General features: G+C 36.3%; 1 protein-coding gene across 4 annotated transcripts; it reads right to left on the bottom strand.

Moving 5' to 3' along the window:
* Nucleotides 1-5,271: 5,271 nt before the first annotated feature.
* Nucleotides 5,272-21,439, bottom strand: LOC104119662 (DNA mismatch repair protein MSH7-like). Of its 4 annotated transcripts, XR_011408299.1 has the most exons (13): nucleotides 21,277-21,439; nucleotides 19,291-19,361; nucleotides 18,251-18,357; nucleotides 18,082-18,137; nucleotides 17,556-17,622; nucleotides 14,043-14,138; nucleotides 13,660-13,791; nucleotides 13,493-13,526; nucleotides 13,343-13,390; nucleotides 11,723-11,922; nucleotides 11,508-11,638; nucleotides 11,125-11,402; nucleotides 5,272-9,402 (listed from the first exon to the last, which is right to left on the bottom strand). XR_011408299.1 is itself a non-coding variant. In XM_070177051.1 (12 exons), exons 3-12 carry the CDS (start codon nucleotides 18,246-18,248, stop codon nucleotides 11,381-11,383), a joined length of 795 nt encoding a protein of 264 aa, XP_070033152.1. In that variant the 5' UTR covers nucleotides 18,249-18,357; nucleotides 19,291-19,361; nucleotides 21,277-21,439; the 3' UTR covers nucleotides 10,761-11,380. The 4 variants fall into 4 exon arrangements, 3 of the variants coding, with proteins under 3 accessions (XP_070033152.1, XP_070033150.1, XP_070033151.1); XM_070177051.1 differs by lacking the exon at nucleotides 5,272-9,402 and having other exon boundaries at nucleotides 10,761-11,402; nucleotides 18,240-18,357; XM_070177049.1 differs by lacking the exon at nucleotides 5,272-9,402 and having other exon boundaries at nucleotides 10,761-11,402.
* Between the last annotated feature and the right edge of the window lie 8 nt (nucleotides 21,440-21,447).

Here is a 21,447-nt window from a genome sequence, read left to right as displayed (position 1 = left end):
TTTTCAAAAATTCAACTTTCGCCATTTCAAGCCTAATTCTACCACGGACCTCCAAATAATTTTTCGGACACGTTCATAAGTCCAAAATCACCATACGGAGCTATTGAAATCATCGGAATTAAATTCCGAGGTCGTTTTTACATAAGTGAATATTCGGTCAACTTTTCCAACTTAAGTTATAAACTATGAGACTAAGTATCTCATTTCACTCTGAAATCCTTCTAGACCCGAACCAACAAACCCGATAAGTTATAAATCAACTGTAAGGCATAAATTGAGAAGTAAATGGGGATACGGGGTTGTAATACTCAAAACGACCGATCGGGTCGTTACAATTAAGACTCTAGAATTTGAATTTCTCTTCCATAACTCATCTAAACCATTCAAAAATCAAAACGAACTATGCACACAAGTTATAGAATATCAAATAAAGCTATTCAAGGTCTTAAATCACAGGGACAGAGAGCTAGAACTCAAAAATGACCTATCGGGTCATTACATTCTCCACCTCTAAAATGAACGTTCATCCTCGTATAGACATACAAATGTACTTGAACTGGCAAAGAGATGTGAATATCTACTCCTCATATTGGGCTCGGACTCCAAGTAGCTTCCTCAGCCGGTTGCCTTTTCCAAATCACTTTCGCGAAAGGAATCTCCTTATATTTCAACTTTCGGACCTGCCTATCTAAAATAGCTACTATCTCTTCTTTGTAAGTTCAAATTTCTAAATTTCAATTATTAGCACTAAAATGGTCTCGGGTCACTCGGGAACCAAACAAAACATATGTGAAAGTCCAGAATTATTATATGAACCTATAAAAATTATTAAAACACTGATCCAAGGTCGCTTACCAAGAATGTTGATTGTGGTCAACTCAAACAACATTAAGACTCTAGAATTTCAATACCTCTTTCATAACACATCAAAAACCTTTAGGTAAGCAAAACGAATTGTGCACACAAGTCATAAACATCAACTGAAGCTATTCAAAGTCTCAAATTATGGAACGGAGCGTTAGAACTCAAAATGACTTATCAGGTCCTTGCAATATAAATAATAAGATACACGGTCTAAATAGAAGATAATAAGTATGTTTTCTCAGATCACATGATCAAAAAAATATACCAACGCACCAAATCTGCATATAAAGGAGATATGCATCAATAGCATTTATTTGAATACTTCTAAATGAGTTTAGAATGTCTATCCAAGTATCCAACAACCTGTTAGCACGTCTCATGCATATGTAAAATACATCAAATAGTATTTTTAGATGATATGCATGAATACAACATGTAAAAATGCATGAATACACATAAAGGATTTACTTAAATAAATAAAGCTTCCATATTTATGTTCAAACTCATCAATCGAATCACATATCATAAACAAATCAAAAACCCATTGGTTTCTCACAATTCTATGCACACACAACCCAGGGAAAAATGGATTATCACATGAATCTAGAGGGATGGATCAAAATTCATGCGCCCGAGCCTTATAGCTCCATAATCAATTATCAAATCTGTACGGAGTGTCCTATCATGCCATATTCATATTGAGTGCACGGAATAACCAAATCGTGTAATAATCATATCAATTTGCATTGAATGACATATTGTTCCATAATCTTATCAATCCGCATGGAATATCCCTTCGTGTCTAAACCTCAATCCATATCAGAGTAACATATGGAGGAATATATTCATATGTACAAGAGAGATAAATATACAAAGATATATGCATACGTATAAGAGATAATCAATATGCATGGTGTATACATATGTATAATGTATGACTATGTATACGCCACGTAATCCAACACAAAATAAAGAGTATGAACTATATAACAATGTCTGTCTGACAGAAATAGTTAGACTGAATAGATAAGTAGGGGGATTTCATGTAATGCGTATCGATCAAGTGAAGCAGCTCACCATGAAGTCTCTATAAGACCTACTCTGCGAGATGAATGCCGCTAACACCAGCCACAAAACTTGCACAAAATATACAGAAGTATAGTATGAGTACAAAGCCACGATACTCAGTAAGTATCAAGTCTAGCCTCTAAGAAGTAGTGGCGAGGGCCTGACATCGACACTCACTAACAGTCTAATAATCAGGTGAAAGCAAAAATAATATACGGAGTAAAGCATGGTATCGGGAAATGAGTACGAAAGATCAAAACACAAATCATATGGAATTTAGGCATACTTCAAAGACAAAAGATATCAAATAAGATATCAACATCTCAATTATCAAATAAAGACATGATACATGTCAACAATATTTATATAAAGTCGTTGCATGAGTCAAAGTATGTATATGTATGCTCAGGATCCTTTCCCAATGCCTCACAGCACAAATCCATGTGCCTGACACAGGTCATATGTCGAACAAGTACGAAAAATCTCGGTGCCTACGCTCACAAGGCACAAGGTAATATGGGTAATTATCTGGATCCAGAGGGATAAATTCATATCCAAGCATTGGTCATCTTACCATTTATGATCAATAATCAATATCCTCTCAAAGGATTCATAGTGCAAAAACCTCAACTTTCCACACCAACCAACTCTTCACTCATGCATATGTATATGAAACAATATGATAAAGAAGCACTGGACATAACAACAGGAATACGGATAAAAGCTCATACGACTAAAAGATGGTTATGGCTAGTCATGTAGTTCAATTTATTATAACGGTTCAATAAGCATTTAAGAGTGCTTAAGTCTAGTCATATTATTTAAGATGAGTCAATTAATCCATAGAAACTACCAAATCATGGAGCAAATAAAGCATGTATATGACTATGGATAAATAATAAAGCTCAACACGGTAAACCAATCCTTTAGGCCCAATTCAACAAGTCATAACTTAAGCATATTCTTAAATCATAATTATAAAGTATCACGTAGTCATAAAATCAATTTAAAACATGTATAATAGCTTCACATAAAATAAAAGTGAGAAAGTAATATATAAACATTTCCTTTATAACTCTTAGATGTTGAACTCAAATTTCATAAGAAATTAATTGGAACAACTACGTTAAGAGTTACCTTTTATAAAATATTACAGAATATGCTGTCAATTCAAACTTTTGAAGATTTTAGGACAAATGACATAAATACCCCACTACTAGGACTTTATGACAACCTCTGCCACTAAAATTTAAAATGATCATTGGCACCCCAAAATTTCTTCCCATATATAGCCAGATCGCTTCCCTCTTCATATTCAACGATATACGCATGATTTTCTCAGCCTGATTTTTCTCCCACTAAATATGGATACTATAAATTGGAATTCAAAGAAACCTAATAATTATAGTAGCTTCTGCGCACAAAATTGAAGCAAAAAAAAAAATTCATCAAAGTTGCTCCTCAGAAACTGACCAATTTGGGGAAAATTTGTAATGCAAAGTTGAAATCTAAACAGCGGTAGAAATACCTACATTGCTACAACACAGTGGATATTGTGGTGATGATAATTATTTTATGAATTTTCGAAGTTGATGGCATGTTAATTAAATCGAATTGAATTTAGATGATTTTTTGGTCGAGATTTTAAAGCATCTTCATAAGGAGTATACGACAACTCTTGATATCTAATATACTGTTAATGATGGTTATCTACCAACCATTAATAGTAAATAACAATATGGCTTTGAAGACGTATATCAAACTGAAAGAGAAAAATTCGGATGTGACAATTTTTTTCTTATATATTACGTTCAAGGACAACAATGCATATGTGAGCTGCTCGGCTATGATATGAGTTGTAACGCGAAAGATAAAAATACAAAACATGAACGAGAAAGCAGCATTACACCGTGAAAATGAAGTTGTTGATATATTGACAACAAAAAAATTAGAGGGTTATAGGAATATAGAAGCCAATGATATGAATATAATTATCAATAATTTCCACAAAAAATTAAAGTGGGTCAACTATTTAAAGATAAGGAGACCATACGTAATGTCATAAAATACTATGCAACCAAAAATAATTTTCATTTCAAAGTTCGAAAATCGAGCTCGAGAAGGTGTGTATTCTAGCAAGATATTGGTATAGTATAAGATTTTTATGTATATATGTTGTGGTATATTAAGTAAGGGATTTGTTGAAGCTGATCTGAATATTATATCGAGAATTTTCAGTAAACAGCGATTTGGATTTGAACAATTTTACCAACTCCTGATTCTGTCACCAAAGATACTAGTTAATGATGCAATCCAATTTTGCAGATGTCCTTTTCTTTGGCTTAATTTCAACAAGTTAGGTTAGTTGTTGATTTTAAATTTTATAATTGTGATAATGTACTATTTGGTTAACTGGCATATGTTAGAAATTAACTTTATATCCATATGATAACATGTACTTCATTGATTGCAACAATAACAACAATAACTCAGTAAATCTCACTAGTGGGGTCTGGGGAACAGTACTTCATTGATTGCATAGATCAAAATTATTCTTCGGTTTTAATGTATCAAAGTTAATAAGTCTCATGTTTTCAAAATTAGCAGTTTCAGTTCACACATGCCCTGTTAATGAAAGACTTGATAGACGTTAGGCTAGTTCAACAGTAATGGCGAACTTAGTAAAACACAAGTATACTAACCCAAAGTCAATATACACTACTAGAGACATACAACGTGACATGTTGAATAATATGGCGTCACTATGAACTACAAGTAAGCGTGAAGAACAAAGAAAATGCTCTTAAAATGCTGAGAGAAAACCCAAGTAAATCATATGGGAAGTTGCCGAAAAATCTTTATATGTTAGAGGTAACAAATCCTGGATTGTCACTAAGTTGCATTAGTCAAAAGATGAATGTTTCATATATCTATTTATAGCACTTTATGAAACAATTAAAGGGTGGCAGTATTGTTGTCCTATTTAAGCAGTTGATGGGACTTTCCTCAAAGCATCACACCGAGGAACCTTAATCACGGCTTGCACGAAAGATGCATCAAATAAGTATAGATCACTAATATATTGTTTATAATATTTTTTACCCTTAAATCAGTGATATACTTGTAATAATTTAAATTTTTTATACAGATAAAATTCTTCTTCTTGCTTATTTAGTGGTTGATTTAGAAAATAATGCATCATGGGAATGATTCTTCAGACAATTTAAGGAGACTTACGGGGTTAGTGTCACGATCCAAAATTCCACCATAAAGTTCGTGATGACACTTAGTTCATAAAACTAGGTAAGTCTATCACATAACGACATCAATCAGAATGTAACAAATTAAAAATTTAATAGAAACTGAGAAATGTTATAACACAACCAAAAAAGAGATACAACAGTCATCATCCCAAAACCTTGTAATACTGAGTCATAAGCACTACATAAAATACATAAGTCTAAAAAATACATCACTATTTAGGATACATAAACAGTAGAAAATGAAGTAAGAGGGTGACTCCGAGGATTGCAAACGGAACAAGGACACCCTCAAGTCTCCAACAGCTCTAGCTCAACTCCTTAACGATCAGCTCGATTCGAAGTACCTGGATCTGTACAAAGAATGTGCAAAGCGTAGTATGGGTACACCACAATCGGTATCCAGTAAATATCTAGACTAACCTCGGTGGAGTAGTGATGAGATCTAAGTCATTACGCACACGTTTTGTGTGACAAGAATGTGCCCCCGGAACTTAAAGGAAATTTTTAAAGAGCGGTGGTTAGACTGGCCATGTTGTATGGGTTAGAATGTTGGCCAGTCAAGATTGCCCATATCCAGAAGATGAAAGTAGCAGAAATGAGGATGTTGAGATGGATGTGCAGGCATACAAGATTGGATAAGATTAGTAATGAAGATATTCGGGCAAGGATGGGTGTGGCTACCATGGAATACAAAATACGGGAAGTGAGACTTAGATGGTTGGGGCATGTGCAAAGGAGAAGACTAGATGCCCCGGCTAGGAGGTACGAGCGATTTTCTCTGACGGGTATGAGAAGAGGTAGAGGGCAGCCTAAGAAGTATTGGGGAGAGGTGATCAGGCAAGACACGACGCGACTACATCTCACCAAGGACATAACCCTTGATAGGAAGGCATAGAGGGAGAGCATTAGGGTTGAAGGTTAGTATGTAGTTGAGCATTTTTCTATTCCGTTCTGTGTAAGTCTAGTCGGTCAGTATCGTGTTTTAGTATGCTAGGGGTACATGTTGTGCTCATACTATTTTCTAGGATCTTGTCACTGCACTGATTATTAAGATTACTTTTCCATGTATATTTTCTAACTCTTAGCTCGCTGGTACTATCTTTCTGGTTATGTTACTATTACTATTCTATTGTCGCATTTCTTTTTCTTGTGCCGAGGGTCTATCAGAAACAGCCTCTCTACCTCCAGGGTAAGGTCTGCGTATACACTATCCTCCCCAGACCCTACTTGTGAAATTATACTGGGTTGTTGTTGTTACTCACTAGTCAAATAACTTATGCAAAATATCAAAGAAAACTGACAACAAGGTGCATAACAGAACAATATCTGCAATCTCGTAAAGCGTAGTATAACAACTCAGTGTAGAATAATCCATCTTTGCCAACGAAACATCAAATAGGGATGGAGCATGTGATATCATATAAAAAAAATTCAACCAACATCTCATAAAACCCAAGACGGAAGCATTTAGAAAATAATTATATGATCACAACATCAACCCAGTTCCAAGACATGAACAACATCAAAAGAACACCCTGAAATGTCACATAATATTCCCAACAAAAACCACATTTATGTCATCGCATGCACATAATCAATGGAATGCCTCCCTTATGTCTGTCGCATGCACATATATAGCCACACTTATCTCACCGCATGCATATCATGATGAAATGCCTCTCTTATATCGCCGCATACGCATCTCACCACCTTTATACTCCACACAATAACAAATCAACCCGCACAATTTGCATTGAATGACATATTGTTCCATAATCTTATCAATCCGCACGGAATATCCCTTCGTGTCTAAACCTCAGTGCATATCAGAGTAACATATGGAGGAATATATTCATATGTACAAGAGATATAAATATACAAAGATATATGCATATGTACAAGAGATAATCAACATGCATGGTGTACGCATATGTATAATGTATGACTATGTATACACCACGTAATCCAACACAAAATAAAGAGTGTGAACTATATAACAATGTTTGTCTGACAGAAATAGATAGACTGAATAGATAAGTAGGGGCTCCATGTACTGCGTATCGATCAAGTGAAGCAGCTCACTATAAAGTCTCTATAAGACCTACTCTATGAGATGAACACCGCTAACACCAGCCACAAAACTTGCACAAAATATACATAAGTGTAGTATGAGTACAAAGCCACGGTACTCAGTAAGTATCAAGTCTAACCTCGAAATAGTGGTGAGGGGCTGACATCGACACTCACTAACAATCTAATAACCAGGTGAAAGCAAAAATAATATACGGAGTAAATCATGGTATCAAAAAATGAGTATGAAAGATCAAAACACAATTCATATGGAATTTAGGCATACTTCAAAGACAAAAGAGATCAAATAAGATATCAACATCTCAATTATCAAATAAAGACATGATACATGTCAACAATATTTATATAAAGTCGTTGCATGAGTCAAAGTATGTATATGTATGCTCAGTATTCTTTCCCAATACCTCACAGCACAAATCTATGTGCCTGACATAGGCCATATGTCGAACAAGAACGGAAAATCTCGGGTGCCTACGCTCACAATGCACAAGATAATATGGGTAATTACATGACTCCAGAGGGATAAATCCATATCCAAGCATTGATCATCTTACCATTTATGATCAATAATCAATATCCGCTCAAAGGATTCATAGTGCAAAAACCTCAACTTTCCACACCAACCAACTCTTCACTCATGCATATGTATATGAAACAATACGATAAAGAAGCACCGGACATAACAACAGGAATACGGATAAAAGCTCATACGACTAAAAGATGATTATGGCTAGTCATGTAGTTCAATTTATTATAACGGTTCAATAAGCATTTAAGAGTACTTAAGTCTAGTCATATTATTTAAAATGAGTCAATTAATCCATAGAAACTACCAAATCATGGAGCAAATAAGGCATGTATATGACTATGGATAAATAATAAAGCTCAACACGGTAAACCAATCCTTTAGGCCCAATTCAACAAGTCATAACTTAAGCATGTTCCTAAATCATAATTATAAAGTATCACGTAGTCATAAAATCAATTTAAAATATGTATAATAGCTTCACATAATCCAAACAAGGCATAACTCAAGTCAACACTACCGGGTACGATCATAATCTAGCTACGCATATAGCTCGTTTCCTCGCATATACGTGGCTCCTAAATTGAGCAACAAGTAGCAAGCAAATTATCTATGGGGAGAATTTCCTCTTACAAAGATAGACAAGAGGCTTATCTTTTCCTGGTAAGCTTAAATCAACCACCAACCACCTAACCATCAAAATCCAAGACCAAACGACTCAAATTTAGTCACATACAACTCAATAATGTCAAATAAAGCCATAGGAAATAATTTCAAACAATGAAGCTTCAATCTTTAATCAAATCCCTAAAAGTAAATAAAAGTCAACTCAAGTCCACATGGTCAAAACCTGAGTCAAGGAGGAGATCCTGAATACTCTTAACATTATGAGTCCAAATATATTATTAGATTCCAAAGCCAAGTCCAAATCGACCCCCAAATCCTCAAAATACACTCTCTTAAGTTGTGGAAAAAAAACTCCAAATTTTATTTTAAAAGATCATATTTTAGGTGTAGAAATCCATGGAAAATCAAGATAAAAAGTCAAATCCAAGTAAGAATTTCTTACCTCCAATGTAATAGTGGAATTGCTCTTCAAGTCCAAAGTTCAAAACACGAGAGAATGGGCAAAATCTCGAATTAACTCACTTAAGTGGTCTGCCTATGCATACCCTTCGCGATCACGGTCCAAAGCTTCACAATCGCGAAGCGCTAAAATTCTGCTGCCCAAATAACAATCTACATGATCGTGTCTAACCCTCCACGATCGTGAAAGCCAATCATCTACCTTTGCGAACGCGAGCCCCTCCTCGCGAATGCGTAGACCAACATTCCCCCAGCCAGGCTTCGACCCTATGCGAATGCGAACACACCTACGTGAATACGAAGTAAACCTCCCGCTTGACTCAACACCATCGCAAACACAACTCTTTGCACGCGAACACAAAGATCCTGCCCAGGCCAGTACACGAATGCGGGCTCCATGACATGAGTGCGATGAGCAAAAGTCACTTGCCAGCTTCCCTCCTCTGCGATTGCGAGTCTTGCTCTGCGATTGCGAGTCTTGCTCTGCGATCGCGAAGCATCAACCTGCATCAGAAAACCAGCAACTCCTAAACAAAATGAAATGATCTGAAACCATCCCGAAACACACCCGAGCCCTGAGTACCCCGTCCAATCATACCAATAAGTCTATACATAATCCAAACTTATTCAAGGGCTCGAAACACCATAAATAACATCAAAACCAAGAATCGGCGATCAAAAACCTTCTCTTAAGTTTCAAACATTCCAACTTAGCTGAATGCGTCCGAATCACACCTAGACAATCCGGATCACAATCAAACTTTGCACACAAGTGTCAATCAAATAAATGAACCTATCCAATATCACGGAACACCAATAGGGACTCCTTAACATCAAAGTCAATTCCCGATCAAACCAGAGCTAAAACCTTCTAGGAACTTTCGAATCCAAATCTGAATATAGGCCCAAGTCCAAAATCACTATACGAACCTATTGGGACTATCAAATCATCAATCCGAGGCCGTCTACTCTAAAGTCAAACTTTGGTCAACTCTTACGACTTAAGCTTCTAAAAAATAGATCTAAGTGTTCCAATCACTCTCAAACCTTCCCGAAATCAAACCAACCAACCCCGCAAGTCATAAATAACAAACGAACCCCTACCCCGAGGGAGTAGAGAGGTTGTTTCTGAAAGACTCTCGGTTCAAGAAGATGAAAAGAGATAATATATCAGTACCATATATCAGTACCATCAATAAAAACCATAGAAATAATAACAGAATCATAAAAACCAGAAAATAGATGAAAAGCAAAAGCAATAACCAATAACCAACACATCTACAAAGTGTCACGAAAATGTGAATGTTAAAGTTAATGCATGGTCAACACAATATTGGACAAGATAAAAAATGATAGAGAGTGTAAGTAGCGCATGAAGAGGATAAAATGAGAGGTTTGACTGTGTCATGATTACCTCCAAATATGATAGTCTATAGGTGCAACACTATCATAAGATGTAAATGTAGACGAGGCAAACCTAAATACACATGAACGAAAATTGTCACAAAGGACCTATAGTCTCTCAGAATGACTGCAGACTTCGCGCTAAGAACTCAACATGATATAAATAAAGGATAATCATTGTTGTTAACTTACGTCACGTGTTTGCCAGGATTCTTTTCGGTCTAGTCAAAGACTTGTGCGTCAATGCAAGAATAATTGGGAGATTTAGAGAACCGCTATTTTATCTTAAGAAATGATTTATTTATTTTTGCCATGAAATGGGATAAAAAAAGAGCGAATGAATATAGAGAATCCATACGGTTGACTTAGCTAGTCTGGAATTAATACGTTGTTGATTGATGATTTAGAATAGTGGTTCTTGGACAAACAACCATCAGAGTAATAAAGAACCATCAGAGTAATAAAGAACCATCAGACTAACAAACAACCCTTTGTCATCCGGTAAGAATAGTTAATAGAACAATCAATAACTATTCTGCCTATTGCTCATTTGTCTAGGAAGTAGGAAAGGTGTGAAAATGACACACAATGTCATCCAATGGGCAACAACGAGATGTTTTATTATTCGTCTGGTAAGTAAAAAAGGTGTGAAAATGGAAATAGATGCTCAGCTACCATGTCGGCTAGTCTTTCTTACTGGAAGCAGATTGAACTATTGTGTTGTAACCACACAAACTAGTAATTCAGGTAGTGAGAGCATCTTTTGGCACATAACTGCACCAAGACTAAGCAAATCAAATTGAGATGTCAAACAGGACTTACTCGCTGCTTCAATATTTTGGCACCAATCAAGGGCAGTAGGAGTGTTTCAGAAGATTGAATGCTAGCCTTAACCCGTCCAAGCAACCTATCCAAATCTGGAAGCTTGCGAAGATATTGAGCAGCTGATAATGTAGCCTCTGAATTTTCAACAAGTCTGTCAACCACATCGAGCCTATGGTTGATTTTCTCCACATCTTTGAGGGGATGACAAACCCAGTTTCTCAAAAGTGGCTTCCCAGGTTAAGTAACACAATTGTCAAGATACTTGTATAAAGTACCTGAAAACAATAAATAATCACTCACAGTTAGAATAGAAGAAAATATAATTGCCACAATTGCCCCTTAGAATGAGTACAAAGCTTGATTTGACAAAAATATTGTACTTGCCTGATGGACTCCCATCGGCATTATTGTTGAAGATCTCAAGATTGACAAGTGTTTGTCCATCCATTTTGAGGCAACCCCTATAGACTTCGTATGATAGAATATCGCCATTACGTAAGACCTCATCTAACTGTTAATGACAGAATGAAACAACCACCAAAATAATACCTTTAAATATTACACACAGAAAATAGGTCACGATTCCGAGACTTACCATCAATCGCTCTAAATGATTGGCAAGACTCCCAAGAGCACATAACGCAACATCATGGCTCGTTACTCCATCAAAGGTGTGATCCCACCTATTACAAGATCCTTTAAAGTAACCTTTCAAGTCAAGGAAATTTTTCACTTCTGCAGGATCAACAAAATCAGCACCTGGCTGGACTGGGGACATGAGTGGTGCTGCAGGACCTAAATGGACAAAGGATACTCATCAAGAGATCTAAGAAAGTGACAGCTCCACCTATTTCTATTTCAACCATCCAATTTTGGTTCTATGCGTAACATCTTCATATATCATTCAATTCTCCTGGAGGCTGGAAGAACAAATGTAGTATCTGAATAGTTCACATTTATGAATCACAATCCCGTCTAATCTCACTACAACTTCCCTCTTCTTGTGCCGACTAAACTTGCGGCGCATATATTCAGTCTTACTTCTACTTATCCTAAAACCCCTACTCACTAGTTTACTTCTCTATAGTTCAAGCTTTCGGTTGACACCTTTGATGGTTTCGTCATTTAGTACAATATCATTAGCGAATAGTATACCATGGGATCTCATCTTGTATTGTGTTGGTTAGCTAATCAACAATTAGGTTAAACAAGTAGAGGGTCAATGCTGATCCCGAGCGTAAACCCACAGTTATGGAAAAAATCCTTTGTATCTCCTACTAGTGACTGCCCCTTTATGCATGTCCTTTGTGACATTTATATTTTTAATATGAAACAAATAAAAAACATGGGCCCATTATAAAACATGCTTTAATCAGATGGAAATGGATGAACATTCAAGATTAGTGCACATTGAGAACCATAAGATAGACTAGCTGCAACTTGCTTGTGCCAATGATGCTATCCAAGAAGCATGTACATCCTAAGATAGATGACTTGCTGAAGACATGGATTTGTGATCATGACAGTGGTGTAGTTTTAACTTTTAAGTATTAACTATGACAGCGGAGGCTTGGAATAATACTGCATGCACTATAGAAACCTTATCATAACAGTACCAAATTGGGCCTTCTTTTTTTTTTTTTATAAGGACCACTTAGCAACTTTTCTTTTAGTTGAACACTACCAGAGCGTGAGGAAAAGGCGCAGGTCTAACGTTATTCCTCTCTATGAATTCTAGAAAAGAGGATAACATGTCCCACAATGGTATCACTCGGCAAAACTTGACAAAAGTGGACAGTCTCTCAAAAAACAAACTAAGAAAGTTATCCATTCTCAATTTCTCTCCACCAGGTCATATCTCATAGGCAATACAAGACCTTAGTTGCTCACTGCTAACTAATCTCATTCCAACTGCAGAATAAACAATACTGCGGGTCCCACTAATGACCACTTAAGAATTATAATCTTTTCAAAGCTCATCTTCTTTAGGGAATTTGTCGCAACTTACTATAAATAATGGCCAAATAAAGACCACCATACATGACTTTCAGGCCAAAAGTTAAACACACTGAACTGCCCGAACAAAGAAACAGCTTCGTGACATGATAGGCAGGACATAATGCCTTGGATAATCAGGAGAGAATTATCACAACCACAGCCATTTCATGATACAGTAAGTAACTTAGCAACTATTTAAGAAACACGCAAATATCACCTGTTAATGAGTATTTTTTCAGAGCTTTTTGAGCATCCTTTGACAAACCTATTAAAAATAGAAGTGCGAGACGAGGAAGTCAGACTCAACATAGTTATTTCCAAAGAACAAAAATAATCCTCCCAAAGTCTAATTTAAAAAAAGCTTTACCCCTAGCATCGTATATAACTTCCTTCGGTGACACCTACAGATGCAACAGAGAGCAACATAAAATAATCAAGCAAACGAATCGCACATTTGTTAAGTTACTCAAAGAAAGATACTAGATCTTCTATTAAGTTACTCAAAGAAAGATATTAGATCTTAAAGTGTCGTACTTGCATCAGCAAAGCCCCCAAAGCTGCACAAGATGCATCATCGCTTATGGAACCAACCCAAACTTTCAGAGCAGCACAATCGACAAAAGCAAAGCCAAAAGCGGTTGAACCATTCTCTAGCTCATTGCAAGTCTATATGTAACAGTGCAAGAAGCCAATAAATCCTCTGCCTCAGTTTGAAGTCTCATTTTGTAGCACAAGGATGACCATAAGGACATTAAAAGATTTTAAAGCTTTTTCTTAAAAATTTGGGGAGAGAACAGAAGCAGCATAATATTGCATGAAGCATTATTCTGCACATATAATAGATAACTCTACTGGCATGTAGAATTAACAGAACTGTATCATGCCAATGGCCTCAATTTATATAAAAAGCTGCTAACCTCCTTAACTGCAAGAAGATGAACTGCATCAGGCCCAATATTACCCTCACTTGTGGTAGAAGGAGTGAATACATGAACTAGTTTTCTGCGAATAACCTGAAACCAATATTCCCATCATCAAATCACTCAATGCCATGATGAACAAAGAGTTGATAGCGCTCATTTGAGAGACGCAGAAGAAATTTATGAGTGCCCAACAAAAATGTGATGACCCAAAAGGTCATCTTATGTCTTAGAACTCGAATCTGAGCTCCTAAGCCTTACAAATCTCATTTATATCCTCCTCGATTTGCATACGCAGTCCGGGCAGGTTTCCGGAAAGCTTTTATGTTGAAAACTAATGAAAATAAGAATTTTTGCCTTAAAAGTTGATTTTTGTTGACTTCGGTCAATATTTTTGGTAAACGGGCCCAGATCCGTGCTTTGACGGTCCCGGTAGGTTCGTATCGAATTATGGGACCTGGGCGTATGCCCAGAATTGAATTCGGAGGTCCCTAACTTGAGTTATAAATTTTTGATGAAAATTAAAAGTCTGAAAATTATTTGTTTTTAAGAATTGATTGATATTTGGCATTGTTAGTATCGGGTCCGTATTTTGGTTCCAGAGCCCTATGATATTTAAGACATGTCTGTGAAATTTGGTGAGAAACAGAGTTGATTTGACGTGATTCGGACGTCCAGTTGAGAAAATAAAAATTTTAAAGTGTTCTTGAGAATATCATTTGATTTGGTGCTAAATTCGTAGTTCTAGGTGTTATTTTGGCGATTTGATCGCGCAAGCAAGTTCGTATGATGTTTTTAGACTTGTGTGCATGTTTGGTTTGGAGCCCCGAGGGCTCGGGTGAGTTTCGGATAGGCCACGGGATGTTTTGGACTTGGGAAAAATCTGGTTTTCTGCAGATTCTGGTGTCTGGCATATCCTTCTTCGCGTTCGCGAAGGTACTCTCGTGAACGCGAAGAGTAAACTGATGAGGCAGGGATTTCTTCTTCGCGAACGCGAAGCGATGGGGGCATTACCCTTCGCGAATGCGACAAGCCCATCGCGAACGCGTGGTGTTAGGCATTGGGAAGGGGGAGTTAGCTGTTCCTTCATCGCGAACGCGAGCAATGCCCCGCGAACGCGAAGGCCAGGGAGGAGTAACCATCGCGAACACGAGCTGGAACGCGAAGGCTTAGCAGCCAGTACCCTTCGCGAATGCGACAGTGCTCTCGCGAACGCGCTGAACACTGTCGCCCAGCACTTAACAGAATCCAAAAATGAGATTTTAGCCAAAAATTCATTTTTCTCAAAAACCAAACGGTGAGAAGCGATTTTTCAAGAGCCATTTCTTCCTCAAATTGTTGGTAAGTGATTCTAAACCATTTTCTTTCAATTACCCATTACATTTATGAATTATCAACCTAAATTCTAGAGTTTTCATGGTAAAATTAGGGGTTAGGGTAGAAACTAGGAATTTCGGAAATTTGAGGATTTAGACCCCAATTTGAGGTCGGATTCCAAAACTAATTACGTATTCGGGCTCGGGGGTGAATGGGTAAAATAATTTTGGTCCGAACCTCGGATTTTGACCAAGCGAGTCCGGGGACGATTTTTCGACTTTTTGGAGAAAAAATTGGGAAATTTAATTTATGAAATATAATTGATTCCTTTAGCAATATTTGATGTTATTGAGTCATTTTTGAATAGATACGAGTGGTTTGGAGGTGAATTCCAAAGGAAAAGCTATGATTGAGAATTAAGTGGTCTTCGCAGCAAGGTAAGTGTCGCGTCTAACTTTGACTTGAGGGAATAGGTATTATGTATTTATTTGCTACGTGTTTGGTTATTAAATGCGATGTATAGGTGAGGTGACGAGCATCTATGCGTCTTTGTCGAGTCATAGCATGCGAGTGAAATTCTATTCTTGTCTATTTTGTAGCCTTAAATTCTCCTATCCATGCTTAGCGGGTTATTTAAAATGTTGGGTGACTTATATCTTGTTTCACTGAGATTTGGTAACTTTTGAATATTGATTCAAGGTTGAGGTTACATTGTGCTATTGATTATGGGTAAAATACTGGTTTCTTTGTGATACTCATATCTATCCGTTGTTATTGATTCTGTGATTTGTGAGTAGTGTAAGGCACGAAGGGTGATGTCGTGCATGCATTATTTATATTGTGAGGAAGAGTGTAAAGCACGAAGGGTGATGCCGTGTATATTATGAGAGGTTTAATGCATGAAGGGTGATGCCGTGCTGTTCTATTTATTTATTTGGTGAGGTTGAGAGTAAAAGCACGAAAGGTGATGCCGTGCCGTTCTATTTATTTATTTGGTGAGGTTGAAAGTAAAAGCACGAAGGGTGATGCCGTGCCGTTCTATTTATTTATTTGGTGAGGTTGAGAGTAAAAGCACGAAGGGTGATGCCGTATAGTTTTTCTTTGCTATTTTTATTTGCTCAATTTGTTTAAGGATTTTCAGTTTAATTCTGTCTTTTCATTATTCTCACTCTTTGTATTGTATTCCCCCACTGTATGTCCCCTTCCCATTATTTCTGCGTTATTCCTTTATTTACTGTTGTTGCCACTAGCATGATTATACTGTTCAGGTTATATGTGGGTATCTTGTCCTAGCCTCGTTACTACTTTGCCGAGGTTAGGCTCGGCACTTACCAGTACATGGGGTCTGTTGTACTGATGTTGCACTCTGTACTTTCTGTGCAGATTTTGATACCGGCTCAGGTTGATCAAGATTTTACTATTGGTCCGTTGTCCGGAGACTCAAGGTAGATCTGTCGGCGTCCACAGACCTTGAAGTCCCCGTCCATCTTTTATGTCCTACTGTTTTCTTTTATTCAGACAGTTGTATTTCTTTCAGACTATTACTTGTAGTAAATTCTAGAATGCTCGTGAATTGTGACTCCAGATCCGGATGGTAGTAATTAATACAGTTTTATAAAATTTCGCACCTCTTATATTTCATCTTAGTTAATTATTGTTATTTACTAAATGGAAATAAGGAATTGGTTTAATGATTCTCTAACGTTGGCTTGCCTAGCAAGTGAAATGTTAGGCGCCATCACGGTCCCGTCGGTGAGAAATTTCGGGTCGTGACAAAAAAGATTCATAAAAATGTGTACGTCCAGAATTTTTCGAAGCATTAATTGCTTCTATGTATCTTCTGTTGCTTTATTTTCACATTATAACAGTTAAATGACTATGACCAACCTCACATAGCCCTAAGCGCTGCAAATGTTTTTAAAGAACTAGGTAATTTATGAATGCTCAACCAAACTATATATATGTATCCCGAATTTTTCAAAGTATTAATTGCTTCTATGTATCTTATGTGTTTATTATCACATTTAGAACAGTTAAAGGACCATCACTAACCTCACACAGCCCTAAGCATTACAACGGTTTTTAAAGAACTAGGTTAACTCAAATGACTTGAAAGCAAGCATTACAACTGTTTTTAAAGAACTAGGTTAAGTCAATGACTTCATGCTTTCACAAAATTCATGTTGCACTTACAGAAGTAGAGCCTCTAGATTTTGCTTGCTCAGATGTTTCCAACTGTTCCATCCGTCCTACATTGTACCTTCAAAGTAGATAGATAAACTCAAGATAAATGAAAAGATACCTAATAAGATACTAAACAAGTATTATCAACAAAGTGGTCAGTTGCAAATTGCTACTAACATAAGTCATAAGCCATGCAGAGAAAAGGTGACATAGTAATGAACTGTTAAAAAAAATGATCAAGATGAAGCAAATCAGAAATTCCAATCACTGATAAACTCGTACAGTCATTAGAAAGTAGGAAATTGGAAATTGGCAGCAGCAAAAGCTGTTAGCCTGTTTCCCTGAAAAAGATACAGATCTGGAAAATGAAACTTCTAACTCTTTTTTTAATAATCGTGGTGTTTCGGCCAGCTTGTGCACACCTCGACTATATCCACGAGGTACATGCTACCTACCACTAATACAGGTACCAGGTAACTCTATCCACCAAAGGCTTGGACAGATGAGAAGAAATAATGGGACTTCTAACTCTTACCCTCGCGCTAGGAGCTTCTGAACAGCTTCATCTATCCCACTTTCAGATATGCCAACCTGACAGAAAAGCAAGAAAATAAGTCTCTGGATCAGATTCAGAAGATTAAACTAGACCGAAAATTACCAAAACTACCTTTTCAGGTATCCCAAGTGACTTACGTATAGCATACCTGTCTACATTTTCCCACGCCACTTAGTGTCATTTTCCAATCGAGCTCCTTGTGACCAATTTCAGCATCTAGCTCATACAGCTCATAAAATTTTCCCTTTTAAAGCACTAATATTTTAGAGAAAACTATATCAGATAAGAAGCCTTGTGCACGATGTTTTCCAAATGAAAGAAAATAAAAGAATACATAACTTCAAACAGTATTGAAAATCAAACAAAGACAAACCATAACTTCAATAACTGTAGTGTATGGTCAATGGTAACCTATTATAGCATGTTACTTTCTTAGATTAAAACATTATATGTTATGTTAAACAATCTATAAATTGTAAATGTCTGATTAATGTCTTTTTAGTTATCTCCCAAATGACAAAATTGAATACAACGTCTGAATTTCTTGGAACAAACTTAACAATGTTGAACTTGTAACAACAATATGTAAGGAAAAGACAAGTAAAATAGGTATCAAGTGGAGACATTTAATAAGTGAAACCATGTAACAAATAGAGGTATGTAGCAAGTAAAAGCATATAGTAAGTGAAGGCATGTAGTAAGTAAAGACATGTGATAGGTTAAAGCATCTAATAAGTAAAGCACGTAACAATAAGTGCATGTAACGTGTAAAGGCTAGTAACAAGTAAAGACATGAATTAGGTAAGGACATGTAGCAGTAGTAACTCAAGTAACATAACAATAACATGTATAGATGTGTGTTCATGATACCACAGTCAAGTTAAGTGTGTAAACAATCTCAAAACATCGCGCTAAATCCTTTTAAGATGCCATACATTCTAACATGATTTGTAACACATATAATTAAATTCACCAGTCATAGAATTAAGTGAAGCATAAGTCAATGGAACACCAAGTTCAACAAAGCACAAAGAAGTATATAATCCCCCCTCCCCCCCCCTCCCCCGAGTATGAAAAACCGGCACATGCATATACACCCGTCACCTCGTATTTGCATCACCGCCGCATGTAGCAAACAATATCATTTATTAGGAAAATCCCCTCAGCAAAACTAGGCAAGACACTTACCTCGTTCCAGAACAAGATCAACAATCCAACACAGCTTTCCCTTTGGAAACAAGTCTCCAAATCACCCGAATCTAGTCAATTATTGTTCAAATAAGTCAAAACAAGCTTAAAATTTACCCTCGTACGATAAAGGTTCTTTAATATGATTGAAAAAAGTAACCCTGGTCCACATGGTCGAAATTCGAAATTAAGACCAAATTCCAATTACCCATTCATCCCCGAGCCCGAATATATAATTTATTTTGAAATCCGACCTTAATTTGAGGTATAAATCTCAATTTTACAAAATTTCTAATTTCTACTCAAAATCCCAATTTATAGTTTATGAAATCTCAGATTTCATAGTGAAAATCCATGAAATATTATTGAAAATTGAATGAAAATAAGTTAAAGTTACTAACCTATGAAGTTGAGAAGAAATTGTTCTCCAAAAACTGCCTCTATAGAGTCTAGGTCTAAAAATTGGTGTAAAATGAGCTAAGTCCCGAAATTCCCATATTTTACCCCAGCTGCAGGTATCGCAATTGTGAAGTCTTGTTTGCAATTGCGACGTCCGCAAATGTGGACCACGTGCCTCAGCTCTTCTGTTATCGCAAATACAACATTGCGAACACAAATGCGAACATGGGGACCAATCGCAAATACGGAATTGGCTTCACAAAAGCGAAGCTGTCCCAATTTCTCGAGGGTCGCAAATGCGACCAACATATCGCAATTGCGAAATCCACCACTCATCGCAAATGCGAAGCTCCCCAGCCCCCTTCAGTATCACAAATGCGAGACTCGCATTTGCGATCAGAACCTTGCAAATGCGAGATTTGCAGATTAACAACACCAGCAACCTAATAGTCATGCAAAATCAGTCTGCACCTTACCCGAAACTCAACCGAGTCCCTTGGGCTCCAATTCGAACATTCACTCAAGTGTAATAACTTCATACAAACTCGCTCGCAAACTCAAATCATCAAAATAACATTTAAAATCAATAATCGACATCAAAACTCAAGATTTTTCAAAGTACTCAATTTTCTAACTTTTCACATAAAGTGCCAAAACGGCTTCGGTCACTCGAAGCCCCAACCAAGTATGCGTACATGTCAAAAGTTATCATACGAACCTACGGGAATCATCAAAATACCGATCCGAGGTTGTTTACCAAAAAACGTTGACTGTGGTCAACTCTAGCCATTTTCAAAGTCAAAAAATCACCCTTTTGTTAAAAATTCACATTTGAATTTTTCGAAAATCAGCACAGACCTTGCACGCAAGTGATAAATCATCAAATAAAGCTATAAAAAGTTTTAAAATACAAAAAGTGAAGCTAGTACTCAAAATGACCGGTCATATCATTACAGTGAAGCACAAAAAAGATTTCATATTTGAAGTGTTTTTCACTTCACACTAACAAAGATGCAATTAGTTTCTAATTTGAAACTGCAGATTCATTGAAAAAGTGATTGTTACTTTTTCAAAATTTTTGAAATTTCACACGATTTTAATTGTTAAATTTGAAGCTTTCAAAATGTTTTGAGACTCTGTAAGTATGAAATCTGAAGTAAAACAAAACTAGTTTATGTCAGACTAAAATGGCTAAAGTTAGCTTCTAAAATTATAGAACCTCAGACTCATTCATTTGAAGTTTTTCTGGAAACATTGGTTGTTTGTTGAAGCTTCGCATGATTTTATTATGAAATCTGAAACTTTCAAAATATTTGAGGCTCTTCAAGTTATGAAATCTGAAGTTTCAAATATCACACAACTAAATATAATTTCTAACTAATTGTAAGTAACATAAAGTTACTAAATTTTATTTTTTTCGTGAAGTTTTTTTTTTTCAATTGTTAAACTTCAAAAAAAGAATCTGATTATAATTAATTATAATATGAAGCTCGATCAACCACAAAAATTATGCAAAATCTAAAGTGTTTGTTGAAAGCTCGATCAACTGCAGAAATATTCATAAATAAATACATAAATAATACTCACTCTGCATCTGTAAATTAAATCTGAAGTGTTTTTGATGATCAACCGCAAGTTTGGATTTTTTAATAAAGCTACTGCATTGAAAAACTAGAGATTATGGTAGCAAATCACATGATCTATATTGGACGCAACTTTTATAATGTTCGTTAGGGTTTATTTGTTTGAATATTATTA

This window comes from Nicotiana tomentosiformis, chromosome 6 (genome assembly GCF_000390325.3).
Source record: "Nicotiana tomentosiformis chromosome 6, ASM39032v3, whole genome shotgun sequence".
Classification (NCBI taxonomy): Eukaryota; Viridiplantae; Streptophyta; class Magnoliopsida; order Solanales; family Solanaceae; genus Nicotiana; species Nicotiana tomentosiformis.
Note: the sequence above shows the minus strand (reverse complement) of the source record. Positions and strands in the feature narration are given on the sequence as shown.